At 42.2% G+C, this 19,523-nt stretch overlaps 2 protein-coding genes across 4 annotated transcripts; both read right to left on the minus strand.

Moving 5' to 3' along the window:
* Nucleotides 1-437: 437 nt before the first annotated feature.
* Nucleotides 438-5,123, minus strand: LOC111949684 (small ribosomal subunit protein mS23). The gene is made up of 6 exons (XM_070434210.1): nucleotides 4,898-5,123; nucleotides 4,418-4,597; nucleotides 4,252-4,329; nucleotides 4,035-4,158; nucleotides 1,039-1,230; nucleotides 438-905 (listed from the first exon to the last, which is right to left on the minus strand). The coding sequence occupies exons 1-5, from the start codon at nucleotides 4,939-4,941 to the stop codon at nucleotides 1,093-1,095; spliced, it is 564 nt and encodes a 187-aa protein (XP_070290311.1). The 5' UTR covers nucleotides 4,942-5,123; the 3' UTR covers nucleotides 438-905; nucleotides 1,039-1,092.
* A 705-nt stretch (nucleotides 5,124-5,828) lies between these two features.
* On the minus strand, nucleotides 5,829-16,214 carry LOC111949918 (nitric oxide synthase, inducible-like). Of its 3 annotated transcripts, none has more exons than XM_023967265.2 (21): nucleotides 15,994-16,214; nucleotides 12,707-12,848; nucleotides 12,424-12,563; nucleotides 11,637-11,811; nucleotides 11,312-11,413; nucleotides 10,867-11,061; nucleotides 10,651-10,733; nucleotides 10,312-10,456; nucleotides 9,887-9,991; nucleotides 9,735-9,784; nucleotides 9,224-9,398; nucleotides 8,847-8,979; nucleotides 8,638-8,716; nucleotides 8,316-8,506; nucleotides 8,014-8,183; nucleotides 7,581-7,791; nucleotides 7,322-7,409; nucleotides 7,054-7,170; nucleotides 6,818-6,966; nucleotides 6,454-6,648; nucleotides 5,829-6,310 (listed from the first exon to the last, which is right to left on the minus strand). In XM_023967265.2, the coding sequence occupies exons 1-18, from the start codon at nucleotides 16,047-16,049 to the stop codon at nucleotides 7,068-7,070; spliced, it is 2,343 nt and encodes a 780-aa protein (XP_023823033.1). In that variant the 5' UTR covers nucleotides 16,050-16,214; the 3' UTR covers nucleotides 5,829-6,310; nucleotides 6,454-6,648; nucleotides 6,818-6,966; nucleotides 7,054-7,067. The 3 variants fall into 3 exon arrangements, with proteins under 3 accessions (XP_023823033.1, XP_023823034.1, XP_070290312.1); XM_023967266.3 differs by having other exon boundaries at nucleotides 15,915-15,994; XM_070434211.1 differs by lacking the exons at nucleotides 5,829-6,310; nucleotides 6,454-6,648; nucleotides 6,818-6,966; nucleotides 7,054-7,170; nucleotides 7,322-7,409 and having other exon boundaries at nucleotides 7,737-7,814.
* Between the last annotated feature and the right edge of the window lie 3,309 nt (nucleotides 16,215-19,523).

Here is a 19,523-nt window from a genome sequence, read left to right on the forward strand (position 1 = left end):
GTTGGTGTGGTGCTCATTTGAATTGTGGCAGTAGAAACTAATCTTAATTTAAATATAGTTGTGGAGTTTAATTATCAATCGTTCAGTGCATAGGTGTTGATGTCAATCCTTTCCTATCTGGTGGAATACCTTCCACAGATGTTACCTTGCATTTCTTTTAATGTGGCACCTGTGATGCCTATTTACTCATCCCCAGTCGGCTGATGTGGTGGTTATGTGCTCAGTGGTATTTCTCTGTGAAGCAATACGGCATTAATATCTCCATTTCATCCCAGAAGCTCAGGCAGCAGACACTGCTGAATTAGACTGTCACAGCAGCAAATGGAGAATGCAATATCAACACTCACTCACAGCTTGCTTGTCTTGCATGAGTGTCCTACAGCGTGACTGAAAGATAAGAGGGTGAGCGACAGAGGAAAAATGGAAGAGAGGCCACATTCTAGAATATATATAATTACTTTAATGATCACTCGGTGCCAATCGATAATCACAGGGGTGGTCTGTCGAAAGTCAAAGCACACTGCAACGTAAGCATCATCTTGCAAGTGAATACTCAAGAGTTCAGTAGGACATACAGTATATAATACACACATTTAATATGCATTTACAGCCTTATGCATAACATCAGTCTTACAAGGTTCCAGACCAGAAATGTACAATAACTTGGAATCCTACACATTACCGGTCAAGAACCTGCAGTCAAGATAGAGGGTTGTGAAAGCTGCCCAGGCCCACCCAGAAATACTGAACAAGAAGTCTTTCTTGTTGATCCATTGTTCAGAAAGTCTGGACTGAGGAGTATCAGTCTGGTGTTGGACAGATACTGAAAGTCCCATTTTAGTCAGTGGAGGTGGATGGGTGGTTCCATCAGTAAAGGCTGCTGAGGGGAGGACGGCTCATAATGCCTGGATCGGAGCAAATGGAATGGCATTAAACACATGGAAACCATGCGTTTGATGTATTTGAGACCATTCCCCTTAATAAGCTCCAGCCATTACCACAAGCCCCCCCCCCCCCCYCAATTAAGGTGCCACCAACCTCCTGTGAGTTCCATCTAGGTGAAGAGTATGGTTGAAGCCATGTTGCAGAGGCCTACTGTGGAGTCACTGGTGCTTGTGTTGGTGTCTCTTCTCCTGGTGTCTGTGTTTCGCCAGGTGCATCTGTCTGCAGTTCCGCCAGCATGTCAGTCAGCTTCATGCCCAACACTGGATCCCTGGTCTCTGACGCCACCTGCAGGTCAACAGGTAAAAGTGCAGCCATTCTGTTACAAACAGGACTCATGTTTGTAAGTGATTAGTATATACACTGTACAGTACCAGTCAAAAGTTGACAGTCCTACTCCTACTTCCTGGGTTTTTCTTTATTTCTACATTGTAGAATAATAGTTTAGACATCAAAACTATGAAATAGCACATGGAATCATGTAGTAACCAAAAACTATTTATATTTGAGATTCTTCAAAGTAGCCACCCTTTGCCTTGACAGATTTGAACACTCGTGGCATTCTTCAAGCTTCATGAGGTGCATTTCAATTAACAGGTGTGCCTTGTTAAAAGTTAATTTGTGGAATGTCTTTCCTTAATGCTTTTGAGCCAATCAGTTGTGTTGTGACAAGGAGTGGTGTTATACAGAAGATTTGGTAAAAGACCAAGTCCATATTATGGCAAGAAAAGCTCAAATAAGCAAAGAGAAGTGACAGTCCATCATTACTTTAAGACATGAAGGTCAGTCAATCTGTAAAATTTCAAGAACATTGAAAGTTTCTTCAAGTGCAGTCGCAAAAACCATCAAGCGCTATGATGAAACTGGCTCTCATGTGGACCGCCACAGGAAAGGAAGACCCAGAGTTACCTCTGCTGCAGAGGATACGTTCATTGGAGTTACCAGTCTCAGAAATTGCAGCCCAAATAAATGCTTCAAGTAACAGACGTCTCAACATCAACTGTTCAGAGACTGCGTGAATCAGGCCTTCATGGTCGAATTGCTGCAAAGAAACCACTACTAAAGGACACCAATAAGAAGAGACTTGCTTGGGCCAAGAAACACAAGTAATGGACATTAGACCAGTGGAAATCTGTCCTTAGGTCTGATGAGTCCAAATTTGAGATTTATGGTTCCAACTGCCATGTCTTTGTTTGACGCAGAGTAGGTGAACAGATTATCTATGCATGGGTGGCTCCCACCGTGAACCATTGAGGAGGATGTGTGATGGTGTGGGGGTGCTTTGCTGGTGACACTGTCAGGGATTTATTTAGAATTCAAGGCACACTTAACCAACATGACTACAACAGCATTCTGCAGCAATACGCCGTCCCATCTGGTTTGCGCTTAGTGGGACTATCATTTGTTTTTCAACAGGACAATGACCCAACACTTCCATACTGTGTAAGGGCTATTTGACCAAGAAGGAGAGTGATGGAGTGCTGCATCAGACAACCTGGCATTCACAATCACCCAACCTTAACCCAATTGAGATGGTTTGTGATGAGTTCAACCACAGAGTGAAAGAAAAGCAGCCAACAAGTGTTTAGCATATGTGGGAACTTCTTCAATACTTTTGGAAAAGCATTCCAGGTGAAGCTGGTTGAGAGAATGCCAAGCGTGTACACCGCTGCCATCAAGGCAAAGGGTGGCTACTTTGAAGAATCTCAAATACATTGATTTGTTTAACACTTTTTTTTGGTTACTACATGATTCCATGTGTGTTATTTCATAGTTTTGATGTCTTCACTATTATTCGACAATGTAGAAAATAGTAAAAAAATTAAGAAATACCCTTGAACGAGTAGGTGTTTCCAAACTTTTGACTGTTACTGTATATGCAAAAGTTTTTGGACAACACTTCAAATTAGTAGATTTGACTATTTCAGCCACACCTGTTGCTGTATAAAATTGAGCACCAGCCATGCAATCTCCATAGACAAACATTGGCAGTAGAATGGCCTTACTGAAGAGCTCAGTGACTTTCAACGTGGCACCGTCATAGAACATCACCTTTCCAACAAGTTAGTTCGTCACATTTCTGCCCTGCTAGAGCTGCCACGGTCAACTGTAAGTGCGGTTATTGTGAAGTGGAAACGTCTAGGAACAACAACGGCTCAGCTGCGAAGTGGTAGGCCACACAAGCTCATGGAACAGGGCCGCCGAGTGCTGAAGCGCGTAAAAATCGTCTGTCCTCAGTTGCAACACTCCCTACCGAGTTCCAAACTGTCTCTGGAAACAACATCAGCACAACTGTTAGTTGGGAACTTAATGAAATGGGTTTCCATGGCCGAGCAGCCACACACAAGCCTAAGATCACCATGGGCAATGCCAAGTGTCAGCTGGAGTGGTGTAAAGCTCACCGCCATTGGACTCTGAAGCAGTGGAAACGTGTTCTCTGGAGTGATGAATCACGCCTCACCATCTGGCAGACCGACGGACGAATACGGGTTTGGTGGATGCCAGGAGAATGCTACCTGCCCCAATGCATAGTACCAACTGTACTGGGGCTGTTTTTCATGGTTCGGGCTAGGCCCCTTAGTTCCAGTGAAGGGAAATGTTAACGCTACAGCATACAATGACATTCTAGATGATTCTGTGCTTTCAACTTTGTGGCTACAGTTTGGGGAAGGCCCTATCCTGTTTCAGCATGACAATGTCCCGGTGTACAAAGCGAGATCCATACAGAATTGGTTTGTCGAGATCGGTGTGGAAGAACTTGACTGGACAGCAGAGCCCTGACCTCAATCCCACCCAACACTTTTGGGATGAATTGGAACACCGACTGTGAGCCAGGCCTAATCGCCCAACATCAGAGCCCAACCTCACTAATGCTCTTGTAGCTGAATGGAAGCAAGTCCCCGCAGCAATGTTCCAACATCTAGTGGAAAGCATTTAATACTCCATATTACTGCCCATGATTTTGGAATGAGATGTTCGACGAGTAGGTGTCCACATACTTTGGGTCATGTAGTATGTCTGTTTAGAGTATTTGGAAAACAGGCAGCCAGCATTAAAATGATTGAGTTGTATCATTTGAACAGTCTACTCACCGCAGGTCCACCCCTCCTCCTTAATACTAAGCCCTCAGCAAGGAGAGCTTTCCCAGTCTCCTCAAACAGGGACTGTTTCTCCAGCTCTCCCCAACTCTCTAACTCTGTATACTTCTCCACAAACCTACACAAAGGAAGAAAAAAAACAGGATTCCTCATACAATGCTGTATCCTAAAACTTGACGAACCTATGATCAATGTGATATATTGCCCATACCTTTGGCATGTTGAAACAAAGTTGGATTTAGTGAGATCAAAAGCTCTGGGCCCTGTTCCATACACCTCATAGAATTTCCTGGAACAGAGACCGATGCTGATCAACACATTCCTAACAGCTGTGAATGGCAGTAAAAAGCTTAAGGCAACCCGTTTAATTAGCTTACGCTCTGATTTCATCCTCTCTGTAGAAGATGTCAGGCACAGCCTCTTCTTTCTTCCCATAGATCTTGGCCACTGGTCTGACATAAAGTGGGTCTTTCTTGGGTGGAAAGGCCTTGTATACATCATACCAAATGGGCTTGTCAGACTGTTTGACAACTCCAGAACGCATAAGATCTCTGACTCTGAAAATGAAACCAGTGAGTCACAAGCAAAAATGTAAACAATGGAGCAAATGCATTCTCAATTTCACATGCAACGAGCTAGACTACCTAGCTAACGTTAGAATGTATATTATGCGGAACCATAGCCTTGATAGCATTGACTACCAGCTCCAACATCAAATAAAATTGTATCTAGCTAACCTTAGCTAGACAACTCTAAAGGGTAAAAAAAAAAACTAGATAGAATCCTCCAGTAACCTTGAATGACAGAAATTAAGCTGGCTAACGTTAGCTAGCTAGCAACACGACATTTTGACCTACCGCGTGAACACTGTTCCGAATTTTTCAAGTCGACTTCCAGCCATAATGGACTTGAATTTAACTACACTATGCGCGTAAAATGCAGCTATGTAATTATCCAGTAAACTCAAAGATCATAGTTAGCAAACACCAACTACAGGGCCTCTTTTCACGAGCATGGACGACCACCACTTCCGCAAGTTACTTCTGCAGGGATAATCTGCCCCGAAAGCGCATTGTAAAAACAGGGGGTGCGTTCCAGATCATCTACATTTTAAGCGCTGCAGGCACGGATATTCTTCTTCTATAATATCATGGCGGTCAGCAAACAATCATGTAAGTGCATGCCGCCACCTACTATGCTGGAATGTACGCTCAATCATGATCTGCTCAAATCTGAACTACCATGAAAATTAAATAAAAAACATAGAAATTCCTACTAACTTCTACCAGAAACACCAGCCCTGACATTAGGTCCACTTACTACAGGAGCAGCCATGGAAGCTCCATCATTCCACACTGTAGTTACACCAATCTGTCTTACAGCCTCTGCATACGATACATCATGACTAATTAAATATCTCTGAGCCTCTCTAGCCTCTCTCTCTGCACCTAACATCCACCACATGCTGCACTATGTTACCCCCACAATTACAACACTTCACCTTCACATTGCTCCCACATTCACCTTAATCATGTTCCTCTCCACACTTGGCATATATTTTCCTTCCTTTACATTGAACAGCTACATGTTCCATTCTTTGGCATTTAAAACACTTCAATGGGGATGGGACCAATTCTCTGACATTGCAACTAAGGAATCCTATCTGTACTTTCCCAGGCAGAAACTCCTCAAACCTCAGCATCACTGTTAGGCTTTTACTTCTTTGACCTTCTTGCGGTCACTGATACTCTGAACCAGAGGCTTGCAAGAAGGCATCAACTACAATGATTATGTAATATTATTTTTATTCAAATTAATATTCACAATGAGTAAAACACATTCGGATTACAAGCATATTCCCATGATGTATAATTCAGATTCAACAATCCCACATTCTGTTATATTGTACAAACACTACATATACTTATCACCTATGCATCTATAATCTATCTTTAATATCATGACGTGAATGTAAATGTTATAATCATCTCTTTGAAATATACTTACAGTGCTTTAAAAAATAAAGTGAAAACAGTGAAATGGGGTACTTTTTCAAGCAGTGGGCCAAAGGATGGCTAGCTGGTTTGTTTGGGACCACCAACAGCTACAAACATGTTCCAAAGTGACAATCCTAATCTATCAACAAAAACAAAAACAGGGCATCACAAGCATAGAGGAAAATGCATGCTATGTGTAGATCTTTCTCCATCCCGATCACCTCACTTTTGAAACTGGGCTCCAAAAATGTCCTCATGGTACCTCTTCTGAATCTTCAAATAAAGAAACAAACATACAAACCATAAAAACATTGTAAAACAATGTCCACTTACTACAGTATTGGAACTAGATTAAAAGGATACATGCCATTCACATTAGTTTTCATATTAGTGATTGAGAGGAAAGGTGAACCAACCTTTAGTTGGGCCAGGTATTCTCCTGCCTGTGTGAGGGTAATGCCAAGCTGGCTGCTCAGAATCTCCTGTACTGCTAGAGTAACTCCCTGGGCCATGTTCACACCCCCGCACACGTAGAAGTGACCCTCCTTCTGGTGCAACACACTCAGTACCTCCCCTGCCATCTTCTCCCTCAGGACATCCTGAACATAGATCTGCTGACACACAGAGGTCAAAGGTTAGGAATAGGAGGCACAGTACAGGGAGATAGGAAAAATGCTACGCTTCAACCTTCACTTGAATCTCAAGCCAATCAGATTCAATCAAGCTTTTCAAGTGCTCACTCAGTACATTATTTCTTTCCAAATGACAATGCAACAGTACCTTTGGGTGACCTGGCTGGCGGGAATATGTGGTTGTAACACTCTTCAGGACCCCTTGTCTTCTCATCTCCAGTGTCTCCTCTTTGTATAAATGGTCTGTCTCCAAACTCTGGCAGCCAAACACCAGGCTCATAGGACTTCCAGAGAACCCTGCCAAGACAAAACCATAGCCCTTAAGGTCAGAGATTTTGTATCAACAGACACACAAACAGACATACAGACACACACACACACTACCTGGGTGTTTCATGTCATGTAGCCGTTGTTGCCAGAAGCTTCGGAAGGGCGCAATGCCACTGCCAGCCCCCACCAGAATGACTGGAGTGCTGGGCTCTGCTGGGAGGTGGAACCCACCTGAACTGTAAACAATAACACAATCAGTTAGCTTCACTTGAAATAATAATCTCAATCAATTATACTGGGGATAGGCTACAACTAAGCATTTGGTACAATTGGAGAATGTACCAGCCTACTGACATACAGTATGCTACAGTACGTTCTATACCTGTAGATGAAACATAGTACCAGGTCTCCTTTCTTAATGGTATCCAGCCAGGTGCTGCAGACCCCGTGGTGAAGAGGACCCTGTCCATCTATCGGTAGTACAGAAAAATACAGTACAGTTACTTTCACAGCCAAGAGATAGCAGTTCAAATTCCTTTCAAAGCATTTGATAACTGATGTATTGTAATTTCTAAGTTGAGTCGCCCTGTCCTGTACCTTGGATAAGAATGTTTGCTAAGTGACCAAAATGTAAAATCTACCTTGTGTGTGATAGTTGAGCACTGTCAGAGTGAGATGTAGCTCATTGGGGTGGAGCTGAGGGGAGGAGCTGATGGAGTAGAGGCGGGGCTTGAGCAGGGGCAGCTCGCTGAGGAGGAAGGCTGCAGAGGGTTCTAAAGACGGGAACTCCTCCAGGACTTCCAGGAAGTTGGGAACACGGAACATCTTCCAGGTCGTGTACTCCTGAGAGTCCTGACGGCAAATTAAGACAGAAGCTAAATAACGAGAAAAATATCTGTTTATATTATTTTTTGGAAAGTGCATGGTTATATGTATGAAACATAGTATTTTCTTCAATTCTATACAATTCCAAAGGGTGGTAGGTTAAAGGCTTTTCTTTCATGATTTATCTCATTTTTATTTCAAGAGACAATAATGAACACTACAGTAGTCCTTGAGACAAACAGAAGTTACCTTTGCCAAGGTCAGCAGACGCTGGCAGTGCCCCTCCTGTCTTGCCAGCTGAGAGAGCTTGTGGAGGAGGTTCTGACAGGGGGGCGTGGTCACATCCAGGAAGTAGGTGAGCGCCTGAGACAAAGGGCATGCTGGGATGCGTCTGACAGTCTGCCAGTTTTTCTCATCATCTGTTGGGAAATAGAAATGCAGAGTCATTTTAACAGTGTCCATTTTTTGAAGATGATGTCTTCCTAAAAAAGCAAAACTGATTTTACCGTGGTTACCTCAATCAGCACCATTATTACTGAATAGTGTTTTACCAAGGCAGGAGTCAGAGCGGTATTCCAGTCGTAGGCACTGGTTGGTTGCGGGTGTATGGGGAAGGAACTTTAGGATTCCAGCCACCAGTTGAGGGAGATTCCCTGGGAAAACACCAACATGGTCTCCTGGAGCAAAGTTCATGACCTCTGCACTTGTCTCCCTCTCCAGCTCCACCAGAATGGTGGACCGGCTAGAAACAAGAATGACAATGCTTAATTAAACCCTGTCAAAATTGAGTCCTGTCAAAAATGTTAAAAGTATTGCAACAATAACAATGCTAGTGGGTAAAAAAAATTGTGTGGCAGATGACAAGAAATTAACCTTGAATGGGGGCTCTGTAGATTCTGTCTCCTCTTCAGTTTCATGGGGAAGACAGTTTTAGAGTGAATGGCTGAAAGTGCTGCGAAAGAGAGGACAGTGAAAATCATCACGTACAACTGGCTGACTGAAATACAAGATTAGTTTATAATGCTTTATAGTGCTACACCAGTCCCTTGTCAAATGTCCATCCCCTGGCACAGGTGTAGTACCTGTGATGTGGTCCTGGGAGCAGCTCTCCAGTGCTACGCGGTATCTCAGAGGGTCCCAGGCCTCGCAGAGTCGCTCTGCCCCAGGGAGCTGCAGACTCAGCTGTCCCTGGATGTTGAACTCCTTATAGGCATCCTGGAAGCAGAGAAAGCGTGCTTAGGCTCAATTATTAAATACACTATGTAGATCAATATGATATGCAAATGCTTATGAGATTAAAGATCATAACAGGTCTTTTTTGTAATGTTACTTGAGCATATAGTTCACACACCAGGAGTATGTTAATATGTATATTATAAAATACACTGCAAAAATGATTGTCAACACGTAGCTAAGATCCACTTTTAAGCCAGAGAGCCATCCTTCCTTGTCTGCCTACCTTGAGAGCGGTGAGAGCCCAGGCAGAGAAGGCCTCCTCCTGTCCGTTCAGTTCATCCCCCTCTCCAGTGGGCGTCACCCGCTCTGCCCCCAGCTCCTCCAGCTTGGCATCCACGGCATGGGCGAACGCACAGAACTGTGGGTACATCCTCGAGCCCAGTCCAAACACACAGTACCTGGGGGAGGAGAGGGGAGATATGACCAGTTTCAAAACCAAAGAGAGGCGACAGAGACTGTAGTCAAGCCGCCACTTCATCAAATTAGTACATCTTAAAGACATGTACATCACAGGAGGTTGGTAGCACCTAATTGGGGAGGACGGGCTTGTGGTAATGGCTGGAGCAGAATCAGTGGAATGGTATGAAATACATGGTTTCCATGTGTTTGATGCCATTCCATTCGCGCCGTTCCAGACAATATTATGAGCTCCCCTCAGCAACCTCCAATAATGTACATGTACAGCACAGTACGGAGAGGGCAATGCAGAGAGAAATGCTTGAGATACTACTTACCTTAACTTGTTCCTGAGATACTGCAAGGAGAAAAGCTGCTTCTTGAAACTCTAGAGAAATAAATATTAACATGTGGTGAATATTTAGACATTACATTTTATAAATGTGGGGGAAAATATTATTGTTAATATCTTCAAAATACAGAAACACACCTCTCCATTTCCAGGGGAGTCTCCATTCCCAAAGGTGCTTGTTACCACAACCAGAAGGCTCTCCTGTTCCATGTCACTGAAGTTATAGTCCTCCATACAGAGCAACTTTGAAGATATACAGAGCAACTTTAGTTAACTTTGTAAAATTTCTGTGAAATTCTGTATTTTGAGGACAGTAGTGACTTAAGATATCAACAGATTTTCCATTGTACAAGCACATCTACTAGCTAGCTAACTCCCCATTGCTTGTTCTGTAAATGAACTCTAAATGAGCTCAATATAGTCCTCACATACATTTAGGTTCCAATTAAACTAGAGTTTTACATTGATTCACAGTGCTTAACACACACAAATGCCCTGAAGCATATTAGCCTGAGGCAGTAGGCACCCTATCCTCCTTCATAGAGATGAGATGGATCTCCTACCCTGCAGTTGAAGGCACAGTTTAGCATGGAGTTCAGTCTCTGGGCCAATGTCTGTGATTTCCCTGTTTCAGTAGCGTACAGGACAGTGCAACGCACCCTGTTAGCCAGCACTCTGCTCATAAGGGTTGAAGAAAAGAGCGCCGCCCTACAGGAGGGAACCAGCCATGAATGATAATACTTTGTAATGCATTATGAGCATGGTTTAGCTCAACCTCAACCATTATGTGCATTTATAGCTATGTCAATAATATGATTAGGACTGCATTCTAATTTATAACGCATCATGACTGTGTTCATAAAGCATTAAAGATATGGGTGTCATAGTCCATGTAAGATTACCTGGCCACCGCTTTGAAGCTGATCTGTTGCTTCCTCAGGCACTTCTCCCCATTTCTCCAGACATGGGTCGTCCAGGGGTCAGGCTTCAAACAACAACAACAACAACAGTTACAGATGATCATTCAGCAACTGCCCTGTTGCCCTGGTGGAGCTTAACCAGTTGAATGACATAACCTATATACTATGCACAGTACAAGATGGTGTCTCAGTATCTACCTGGTAGTAGAAGAAGGGAGAGAGGATGTAGTTGACCATCTCCTGGTGGAAGACGGGGGTGAGGGAGCCAGACATGGGAGGAACCAGCCAGGCCCAGTCTGCAGGGCAGCCGCCACGCAGCCGGAACTCTGTCTCCATGTGCTTCATAAAGGACTCGGCTGCAGAGTGGTGGTCTGTGATGGTCACCTTGTTCTTCTGCAGCGTACAGTAATGAGACAAAAGGAGTACATTTATCTCAAGGAAAACTCCAGTTGATGGCTGAACAGTTGTAGCATCCTCTGGCTAAATATTAGGGGATGGAAGTATCTTATTTTAAATTGTAGGTATTAAAAAAACTAATTATGTAACATAACAACAACAGCAACAACAACAACATAACTTGGGATATCTACTGGGAAAAACATGCCTTTGGATTGGTCCTGTATACATGAAAACCATAGGTTACCTGGAAACTGTATATGACTGCAACATTGATGGTCACCAAGGCCTGGTCCTTCCACAGTGAGGACAGCTTGTGTGTCTCCAGGCCCATCCTGCGACCAACTTCCTGTACGGACAGGAAGCCAAAACATCTACAATCATTGCATCATTATCAAGTCAGCCAGGGTTGTGTTGCAGAGGTATGAAACAAGAAAAAATAAATAAACAGAAAATTATGTTTTTGGTTATTCCAAACGAGGTTTCCTCCTCCATTTCAAAACATGCCCTACTCCTGCTGAGCACGACCCTGTGCTGTAGCCATGGTGAGTACCTGTGAAAGTGAGCCTTACCTCCAAGACGTTATAACGCTGATAGTCACAGAAATCCCTCACACCAATTTCAGTGCCCATGTACCAGCCATTAAAGGGACAGGCTGTGAATTCAAGTCCACCAATCTCCAGCAGCATGTTGGACACCGCAGGCACAGCATACCACTTCAGTCCAAGGTCTTGGAACCACTTATACCTAATGAGGAAAGATCAACACAATATATCTGATAATAATATATAAAAGAGCATGCCCAAAAACACCACCACTAGCATAGATGTGATTAGTTTCTATAGTGAATCATTCAGTCCTCAATGTGACACCTTTTTCATACAGAATGAGTTACGCACACACACAGTTGACGTGCTCACTCTACCAAAGGTGCTTGAAACACTTGACTCAACTCAGTATTGTGTCCAGTGAAACGAATGAAGGACCACTTTGGAGTGGTTAGACATTTAAATAAAAGAAAAGGCTACAGGTCATTGGACCCTCCTAGACCTGGCTTTGGGAAACGATTTGGATAAAGGAATGTGCTGCGTAGTTAACTTCTATAGAGCTCTTCACTCTCTCCTATTCAGCTCTGTTCCTCAAGAGCTCCAGACGGAGGACTTTAAAACCTTTTTTATAGTTCAAGCTCTTGAGCGACTGGGGGCAATGGTTGGATTTTACCCAGGCAGCTACATAAAACATTGATTTAATTAGATAACTCCTACTTAAAAACATCACCATGGCTATGGAGGCCTGATTATCTGAATACTATGTGTCTCTGATGAATCAAATCAATGGCAAATCTAGTATGTCACTCACTGAGGGTGTTCCATGGGAACCTCCAGGATCAGGTGTGGAGGGATTTCATAAAGGTCTGGGTCCTCCCCGTTGACCTGCAGGACTAGTGGCAATACATCGAAGAGGCCGTACTGAGGTTTCCATCCAAGCTGGATACAGATCTTTAAGAACACAGCACAAAAGTAACAGCAACTTTAAAAATGTATATTTTCAAACAAGCACATACAGTCTGTGAACCTGTTTGAATGCGTGTTATTGAAATAGCTGGGTGGATCCTGGTGGCTATAGCTACTTTATATAGTACCTCAGTGAATTCTACACTGGATGGGTCTCCCTGGATACTGCCATCAGGCATCTGGTAACCTGCATACTTCACCAACTGGCTGTTCCACACCCGGAAATCTTGCATGTCTCCCTTTCTCAGAGGGAAGACGGTAATCGCAGACCTGAAATAAATAAGACACAAGAAAGAATAAGATATGTAATAACAGACAAACTGAAATACTCATGGAAGGAGCTTGTGAAACTGGGCCATAACAGAGTGAATGTCCTACAGCAGGGTTCCCCAATAGGCGGCGCTTTGGCAATTTTATTTCCAGAGAAAAAAAATAACAAATTGCCTAATAATTTAGTTGTTGACATAAAATACTAAAATCTAGGAAATCAGCTCAAAGTGATTTTAATTTAAAAACATACGCAATATGCCTCTCCCCCGTATGGGGGGGGGGGGGGGGGGGGGKRGTTAGGAAGAGTCTAAGGGCCTGTGACTGACAGGGGCCCTAAAAAGGATTAGAACATTAGGTACATTTTTTTCAATATTAAATTATTAACCTATCATCATTAATATATTATTTTACTTACAATGTACTAATAAAAGTAACGGTTTCTTTTTCTTTTCTTGTTTTTGGCAAAAAGTAAACATCCAGAGAGCCTCTGTATTGCCCCCCCCCCCCCCCCTCCAAAACGAAAAGAAAGAAAAGAAAGACAGGAGAGAGAAAAGAAAGGGCGACAGTATGTCACCCAATTTTTCACAAAGGAAGGTGGGTGTAGTCCGTGAGTGGTGGAAATTAACCTGATAGCTTAGTCCATAGTGAAATAGGCTGTAGTGTTTACATTTCGCTCCTCTTTTAGCCAACATTTAATCAAGGCAGGCAAACGTTTAGCAAGCTATTCATAATAAATCAGTTGTCCCTCCCCCTGCCTGGTGCCAGGCCCAACAGATGCAGCTTCAGGCTCAGCAGCCTTGTCTCCCCATCCCCATATCCCTGAACCAGCCCTACTCCCAACTGAAGAAGGAGGTGAGCAGCATTGTGTTGAATGACATGTCAGTTGGCATAATTGCAGGTACTGCAATGCATTGAAACAGTAATGTGATTCTCCAGTCAGGAAAAATGGAAGAGATGCAGGCTCTTAGAGATGGATGGGAGTCTCTCCTGTCTGAGGCAACACTGATTGCTATGCAAATGGCTGTTGCACCTCAATTTAGCAAGGAACACAGCCGCCAGAGGAAAAGGAAGAGATTCCATGATGAGACCTCTCAAGAGACAGCTCAGGACAGTGCAGCAACGGTGTTTCAGAACACAGTGTTTTTTACTGCTATGGACAACATCATAAGTGAATTGGACACTAGGTTCCACACCACTGCAGAAATTGTAGAATACTTTTCTGCTGTTCTGAAAGTTGGGCAGATTAGTGAGGATAAAGTCCCTTCTGTGTGCCAACCACTGATCATGAAGTATTCCAGAGATCTTTCACCTGAGTTTCAAAATGAAGTAAGACACCTGAACACTGTATATGCTGCCACTTTCCCCCCTAACTTGTCCCCTCTTGGTCTCCTGAATGCAATTTGTAAGATGCAGCTGCAAAGCATTTTTGGAGAAGTGTGCATTGCTTTACATATATTTTGCACACTGCCTGTGACTGTTGCTGGTGACGCGAGAGCTTTCAGTAAGCTAAAACTGATAAAAAACTATTTGAGGTCCACTATGTCCCAGGACAGGCTTTGCAGTCTTGCCATGCTGTCCATTGAAAGTCAGTTAGCTAGAAAACTGGACTTCAAAGACTTGATCCGTGACTTTGCTAGCAAGAAGGCTCGGCGCTGGGCTCTTGGTGAGTAAGGCTGAGCAAGGGCCAGTGATAACTGTTAAATGTCATGGCTATGGATATTGGGTCACTACACACATGATGCCCACAGACTGAGAACAAGATATATCTCAAAGGAATGGCTGGATTGCCATAAAATTTGTTGTGCACAATCAAGACCAAGTGGAAGAAACCTATTGATTTAGTGACTACCTGACCTTTCCTCTAGCGCCACCTTCAGGCCATTTTCATTTCCATTTTGTTTTCCATTTCCACTTTTACAGCTGCTTATTTTCTAGTTGGTATGTATACTTAGTTAGAAAAATTGGCTGATGATTTTATTATTTTATTTGTTATATCATTCTATAGATGATAATGTTAATTTATTTTAATTGAAGAGGTTAATGTATATTTAAGTTATATTAATTTTAAGTTATTAATTAATGTTAAGAGAATTTTCCATTCAAGAATTTTACCATTAAAATTACATTTAGACTGTAAAAGATTTCTTATAGACGGGTGTTTCAGTTGTTTGGTCTTTTTGATTTATTTATTTTATTTCACTTTTATATAACCAGGTAGGCTAGTTGAGAACAAGTTCTCATTTATAACTGCAACCTGGCCAAGATAATGGTCTATCAATAATCAGATCAGTAGCATGAACAGGCCAACCAGATCAGTAACATCATTTGCATGACCATACCAACTTCATCCCCAGGCTGGATGGGCGAGATGCCCAAAACCCTGCCCCCCTCCCCTTTATGATGGAGCACATCACCTGAGGTATGCCTAATTTAATCTGGTTAGGTTCCAACACATTGTTTAGCAATCCCCATTTTAGAACAACAACATTGCATTCACACAGATCAATATGCAGTGTACAAACTATTTATAACTATGTTCCGGCCCCCAACCATCCCTTCAAGGAAAAATCAGCCTATAGCTGAATGTAATTGTGGATCCCTGACCTACAGTATTGTTCTCACGGAGTAAAGGGTTGAAGGTCCAAGTCAAGTGCAATAAATAACGCATGAGACAGGAGTATTAGTAGAATTACTTTTACATTGGTGCATTTACATTTTAGTATTTTAGCAGACGTTGTTATCCAGAGCGACTAACAGTTAGTGAGTGATTTACAGTTAGTGGGACAAATCTGTAGTTTACATTTGACACATTTCTAACTTCATACAGGGTTGATCCTTACTCAGTGTTTTATGCCCTCTGCCTCATTACCTCATACTTCTCTATCCTTTCCTGTTTCACAAAGAATGCTGCAGTAGTTAGGCTACCTCAGAAAGTAGGGCTGTTGGTCACCTAGGCCTAGATTCAATCTGTGTCGAAGCGTGATTTAAATCGAAAGGCAATCTTCCCGCATTCGCAGAGACTGCATTCACGTAAACACTGCATATGATCTCTCAATTGAAAATGACCTTATAGTTTCAATCGCGCTATAACGCAGATGTTTGGATTGAAACGAGTCCCTGCTCTTTGTCCCAACTCTTTGTTTACCTTATGCTTCCTCCATTTGTGGCAAACTGTAAGTGTTCGCACAGAGACTTGAACATATCCTGAGTAGTCTTGCACTTTCTGGCATCAAACACCTGCAGAACAAATCAAGAAACATGTTGGTGAGTATTGGTTAAGTGGGACACCTAGCAAAGCTTTATATGTGTACAATAACATAACAAAAAAGCAATGCCTGTGTGTTAGTGAGGAAGTATGTGATGATAAAAAATGTATTCAATGGGCGTGACGTCATTGTGGGCGTGGCATACCGTGTAATGACATGTCTCTAAAGTCATAATGGTAAGTAAAATGACATAGGCTTCTGAGATAAATAATGTTAAGCCTATAAAAAATTAAGAAAGGATATTCAGCTTTTCATTACAACATATTTTGTAAATGTAAATCAAAATGACTGTAAATTGTTATTTTACTACTCACCTTTTTAGAATATTTGCCTACTGCCAAACTGGGACACCCTGTTACTGTCAAACTGGGACACTCTAGGCCATTTTAAGGCAGTTTTTTTCCCCCGGGGGATTATGAAATACATGTTGTTTTCTTAACAGAAATACATTTTCTAAATAGGATCAAATGTTCAATTACATTTTCCTCAAATCTGCTATCATCTAGCTTGCAAGCAAAAGCTATCATTGCTGCATTTTACTTGGAAAGATATTACCTCACCAACATAAAAAATCCTAGCTAGCTATATTCATAACCATACAACTAATATGATGACTAAAAAAGTGTATTTTACTGACGCTGGTGAAAATAAAACAGTCATTAACATGTTTGAGGGGTGAGGTCTTAATGGTTTCATTCTACAAAATGTCCACTGGAGTGTAGTTTGAAGCTGGTGTACAAAACCGAAAGTAAAAGACAAAAAGAAGACAAAAAAAGAACTGGAAACATTACAATAGCGCACATAGAACAGATCTACCACTTCTTAGACTTGCTTTCAGGTAGAATGATGGATCTACAACTCACATTTCTATGTGAATTTGGTCGGGTTGCCCAAAAAGTTACATATTGCCACTTTAATGTTCCACAAAATTACATAAAGAATGTTTTAATACATTTCATTTGTAAGAATAATTGAAGTTTATTATAAAAATATAGAAATTTCTCATATACTCTAATTTATCTTTCTTTACAATAAAGAATGAAGTGTCCCACTTTGACTATCAAGGTGTCCCAATTTGCCAGTATCTACAGAAAAAATGTGGTCTCAGGACAATTTGTGTTTGAAGAAGAGCCATCCATCCTGTGTTATATTGTTTGGGTAGACTGGAATGAAAACAATGCCTTCTAATAATTTTTATTGAATATGTTATTAGTTATTGGTGGTTTTTAGATAAACTACTAATGCCATGTTTTAGTCCGCTGGAGAAAGCGAGCCGTGCTCGCTGGGCTATATCAGGCTGTAAGGGATGCAGTGGGACATTTGAAGCAGAGGTCTGAATAGTTGGATTGGAAACGTTCTTTGACAGTTTCTGATTACTGTTGCTGGGTTTTATAGTTTAGGTAACACCAGTTAATTTGAGCATTAAGTTAATGTATTCTAACATTATAATCTGTTTCCATTACGTGAAACAATGTCCAGTCATTAAAGTGGATTGCAGTTTGAGTTTGAGTTTATTTTATTTTTACAGTCACAGTGGACATTAATTAACGTTTCAGTTAAAAGTGCCGGTTTTAGCCAGAGGGCTAATTTTCAACTGCAGTCCCTGGGCAGGTTATTAAAAACAATTACAATAACAATACAGACAATCAATGAGCAGTGAGCACACGCAGAGCRACATAGAACAAGTAACACGTAGCACGCAAAAAGCAACTAAACAAAATACATAAAAGTGTTTCCACACTTTACCAGCTACAGACAACATGGAAAGCATACCAAGGTCTATACCATGGTCCAAACATACCAAGACAGTAGYGAAGARGGCACGACAAAACCTTTTCCCCCACAGGAGACTGAAGAGATWTGGCATGGGTMCTCAGATCCTCAAAAGGTTCAACAGCTGCACCATCGAGAGCATCCTGACGGYTGCATCATYGCCTGGTATGGCAACTGCTCGGCATCTAACCRTAAGGCTACATAGGATAGTGTGAACGGCCCAGTACATCACTGCGGCCAAGCTTCCTGCTATCCAGGACCTATATAATAGGCGGTGTCATAGGAAAGSCCATAAAATTGTCAGAGACTCCTGTCACCCAAGTTATAGACTTTTTTCTTTGCTACCGCACGRCAAGCGGTACCAGAGCGCCAAGTCTAGGACCAAAAGGCTCCTCAACAGCTTCTACCCCCAAGCCATAAGACTGCTGAACAAATTAATAAAATCGCCACCGAACAATTTACATTGACCCCCCCCCTTTTGTACCCTGCTGCTACTCGCTGTTTGTTTGTCATCTAAGCATAGTCACTTCACCCCCACCTACATGTACAGATTACCTCAACTAGCCTGTAACCCCGCACACTGACTCGGTACCGGTGCACCCTGTATATAGCCTCGTTATTGTTATTCCTGTTGTGTTACTATTTATTATTACTTTTCATTTTAGTTTACTTGGTAAAAATGTTGTTAACTCTTCTTGAACTGCACTGTCGGTTAAGGGCTTTTAAGTAAGCATTTCACGGTAAAGTCTACACTTGTTGTATTCGGCGCATGTGACAAATAAAGTTTGATTTGATTTGATTTGAAAGCGGTAATACACAGCTAAGGAAATTTTCACTAGTCTGATTGGCCTCTAGTCATGGGAAGCTCTCACAGAGAAAGCAGATTGACTAAAGGTGCTTTTCCTTAAGGGAACTATACAGTCACCTCTCATAGCAGACCTTGTAGATCTGCTGCCATAGGTTTGGGTTTTCTGTTTAACAAAAGTACTGAGTGGAGGGGGAGCCAGGCCATTTAGGATCTTGAATACAAGACATGCGTCGGTGTATTGCACAAGATTTTTCCAACTCAGGAGCTCATGCTTCCTGAGGATGCAACAGTGATGATGTCTAATTGGGCTTCCAATCAAGCACCCTGAGAGCCTGTTTGTAGACAGACTGAATGGGCTTGAATGTTGTACAGCAAGCTTGGGCCCAACTAGTCAAGCAGTATGTTAAGTGGTGGAGTATCATAGATTTGAAGTACAGTTTTGCTTCCTCTGTAGTCAAACAATTTCGTATATATCGGAAATTAGCTAGGTTGAATTTGGTTATTTGAGTTACCTTTTTCACCTGCTTTTTAAAAGAGAGGTTGGAGTCAAATATGATGCCAAGGTACTTAAAATCGGATACCAGCTGGAGCTTCTCCCCTGACACATAGACATCTGGCTCAGTGGCATCAGTTGCCCTCTTTGTGAGGAACATGCAGACTGGATTTTTAACATTGAGACGCGAACATGAGTCACTGAACCACTTTGTAACCTGGACCATTACAGTAGTGAGTTCTTGTGCAGCTTGTTGTTTGCTCTTTGCATGCACATACACTACCGTTCAAAAGTTTGGGGTCACTCAGAAATGTCCTTGTTTTCCATGAAAACAT

The sequence above is a fragment of the Salvelinus sp. IW2-2015 genome, linkage group LG22 (genome assembly GCF_002910315.2).
Source record: "Salvelinus sp. IW2-2015 linkage group LG22, ASM291031v2, whole genome shotgun sequence".
Lineage (NCBI taxonomy): Eukaryota > Metazoa > Chordata > Actinopteri > Salmoniformes > Salmonidae > Salvelinus > Salvelinus sp. IW2-2015.

Coding starts and splice junctions, on each gene's coding strand:
- LOC111949684 (XM_070434210.1), bottom strand. CDS start 4,941: ATGGCTGGAAGTCGACTTGAAAAATTCGGAACAGTGTTCACGCG. Junction 4,598..4,897: donor TTCGGAACAGTGTTCACGCG/GTAGGTCAAAAT, acceptor TTTCATTTTCAG/AGTCAGAGATCTTATGCGTT. Junction 4,159..4,251: donor TTTGTTTCAACATGCCAAAG/GTATGGGCAATA, acceptor TCCTTTGTGTAG/GTTTGTGGAGAAGTATACAG.
- LOC111949918 (XM_023967265.2), bottom strand. CDS start 16,049: ATGTTCAAGTCTCTGTGCGAACACTTACAGTTTGCCACAAATGGAGGA. Junction 8,980..9,223: donor GGGCTCTCACCGCTCTCAAG/GTAGGCAGACAA, acceptor CTCTGCTTCCAG/GATGCCTATAAGGAGTTCAA. Junction 8,507..8,637: donor CTACAGAGCCCCCATTCAAG/GTTAATTTCTTG, acceptor TCTTGTTTCTAG/CCGGTCCACCATTCTGGTGG.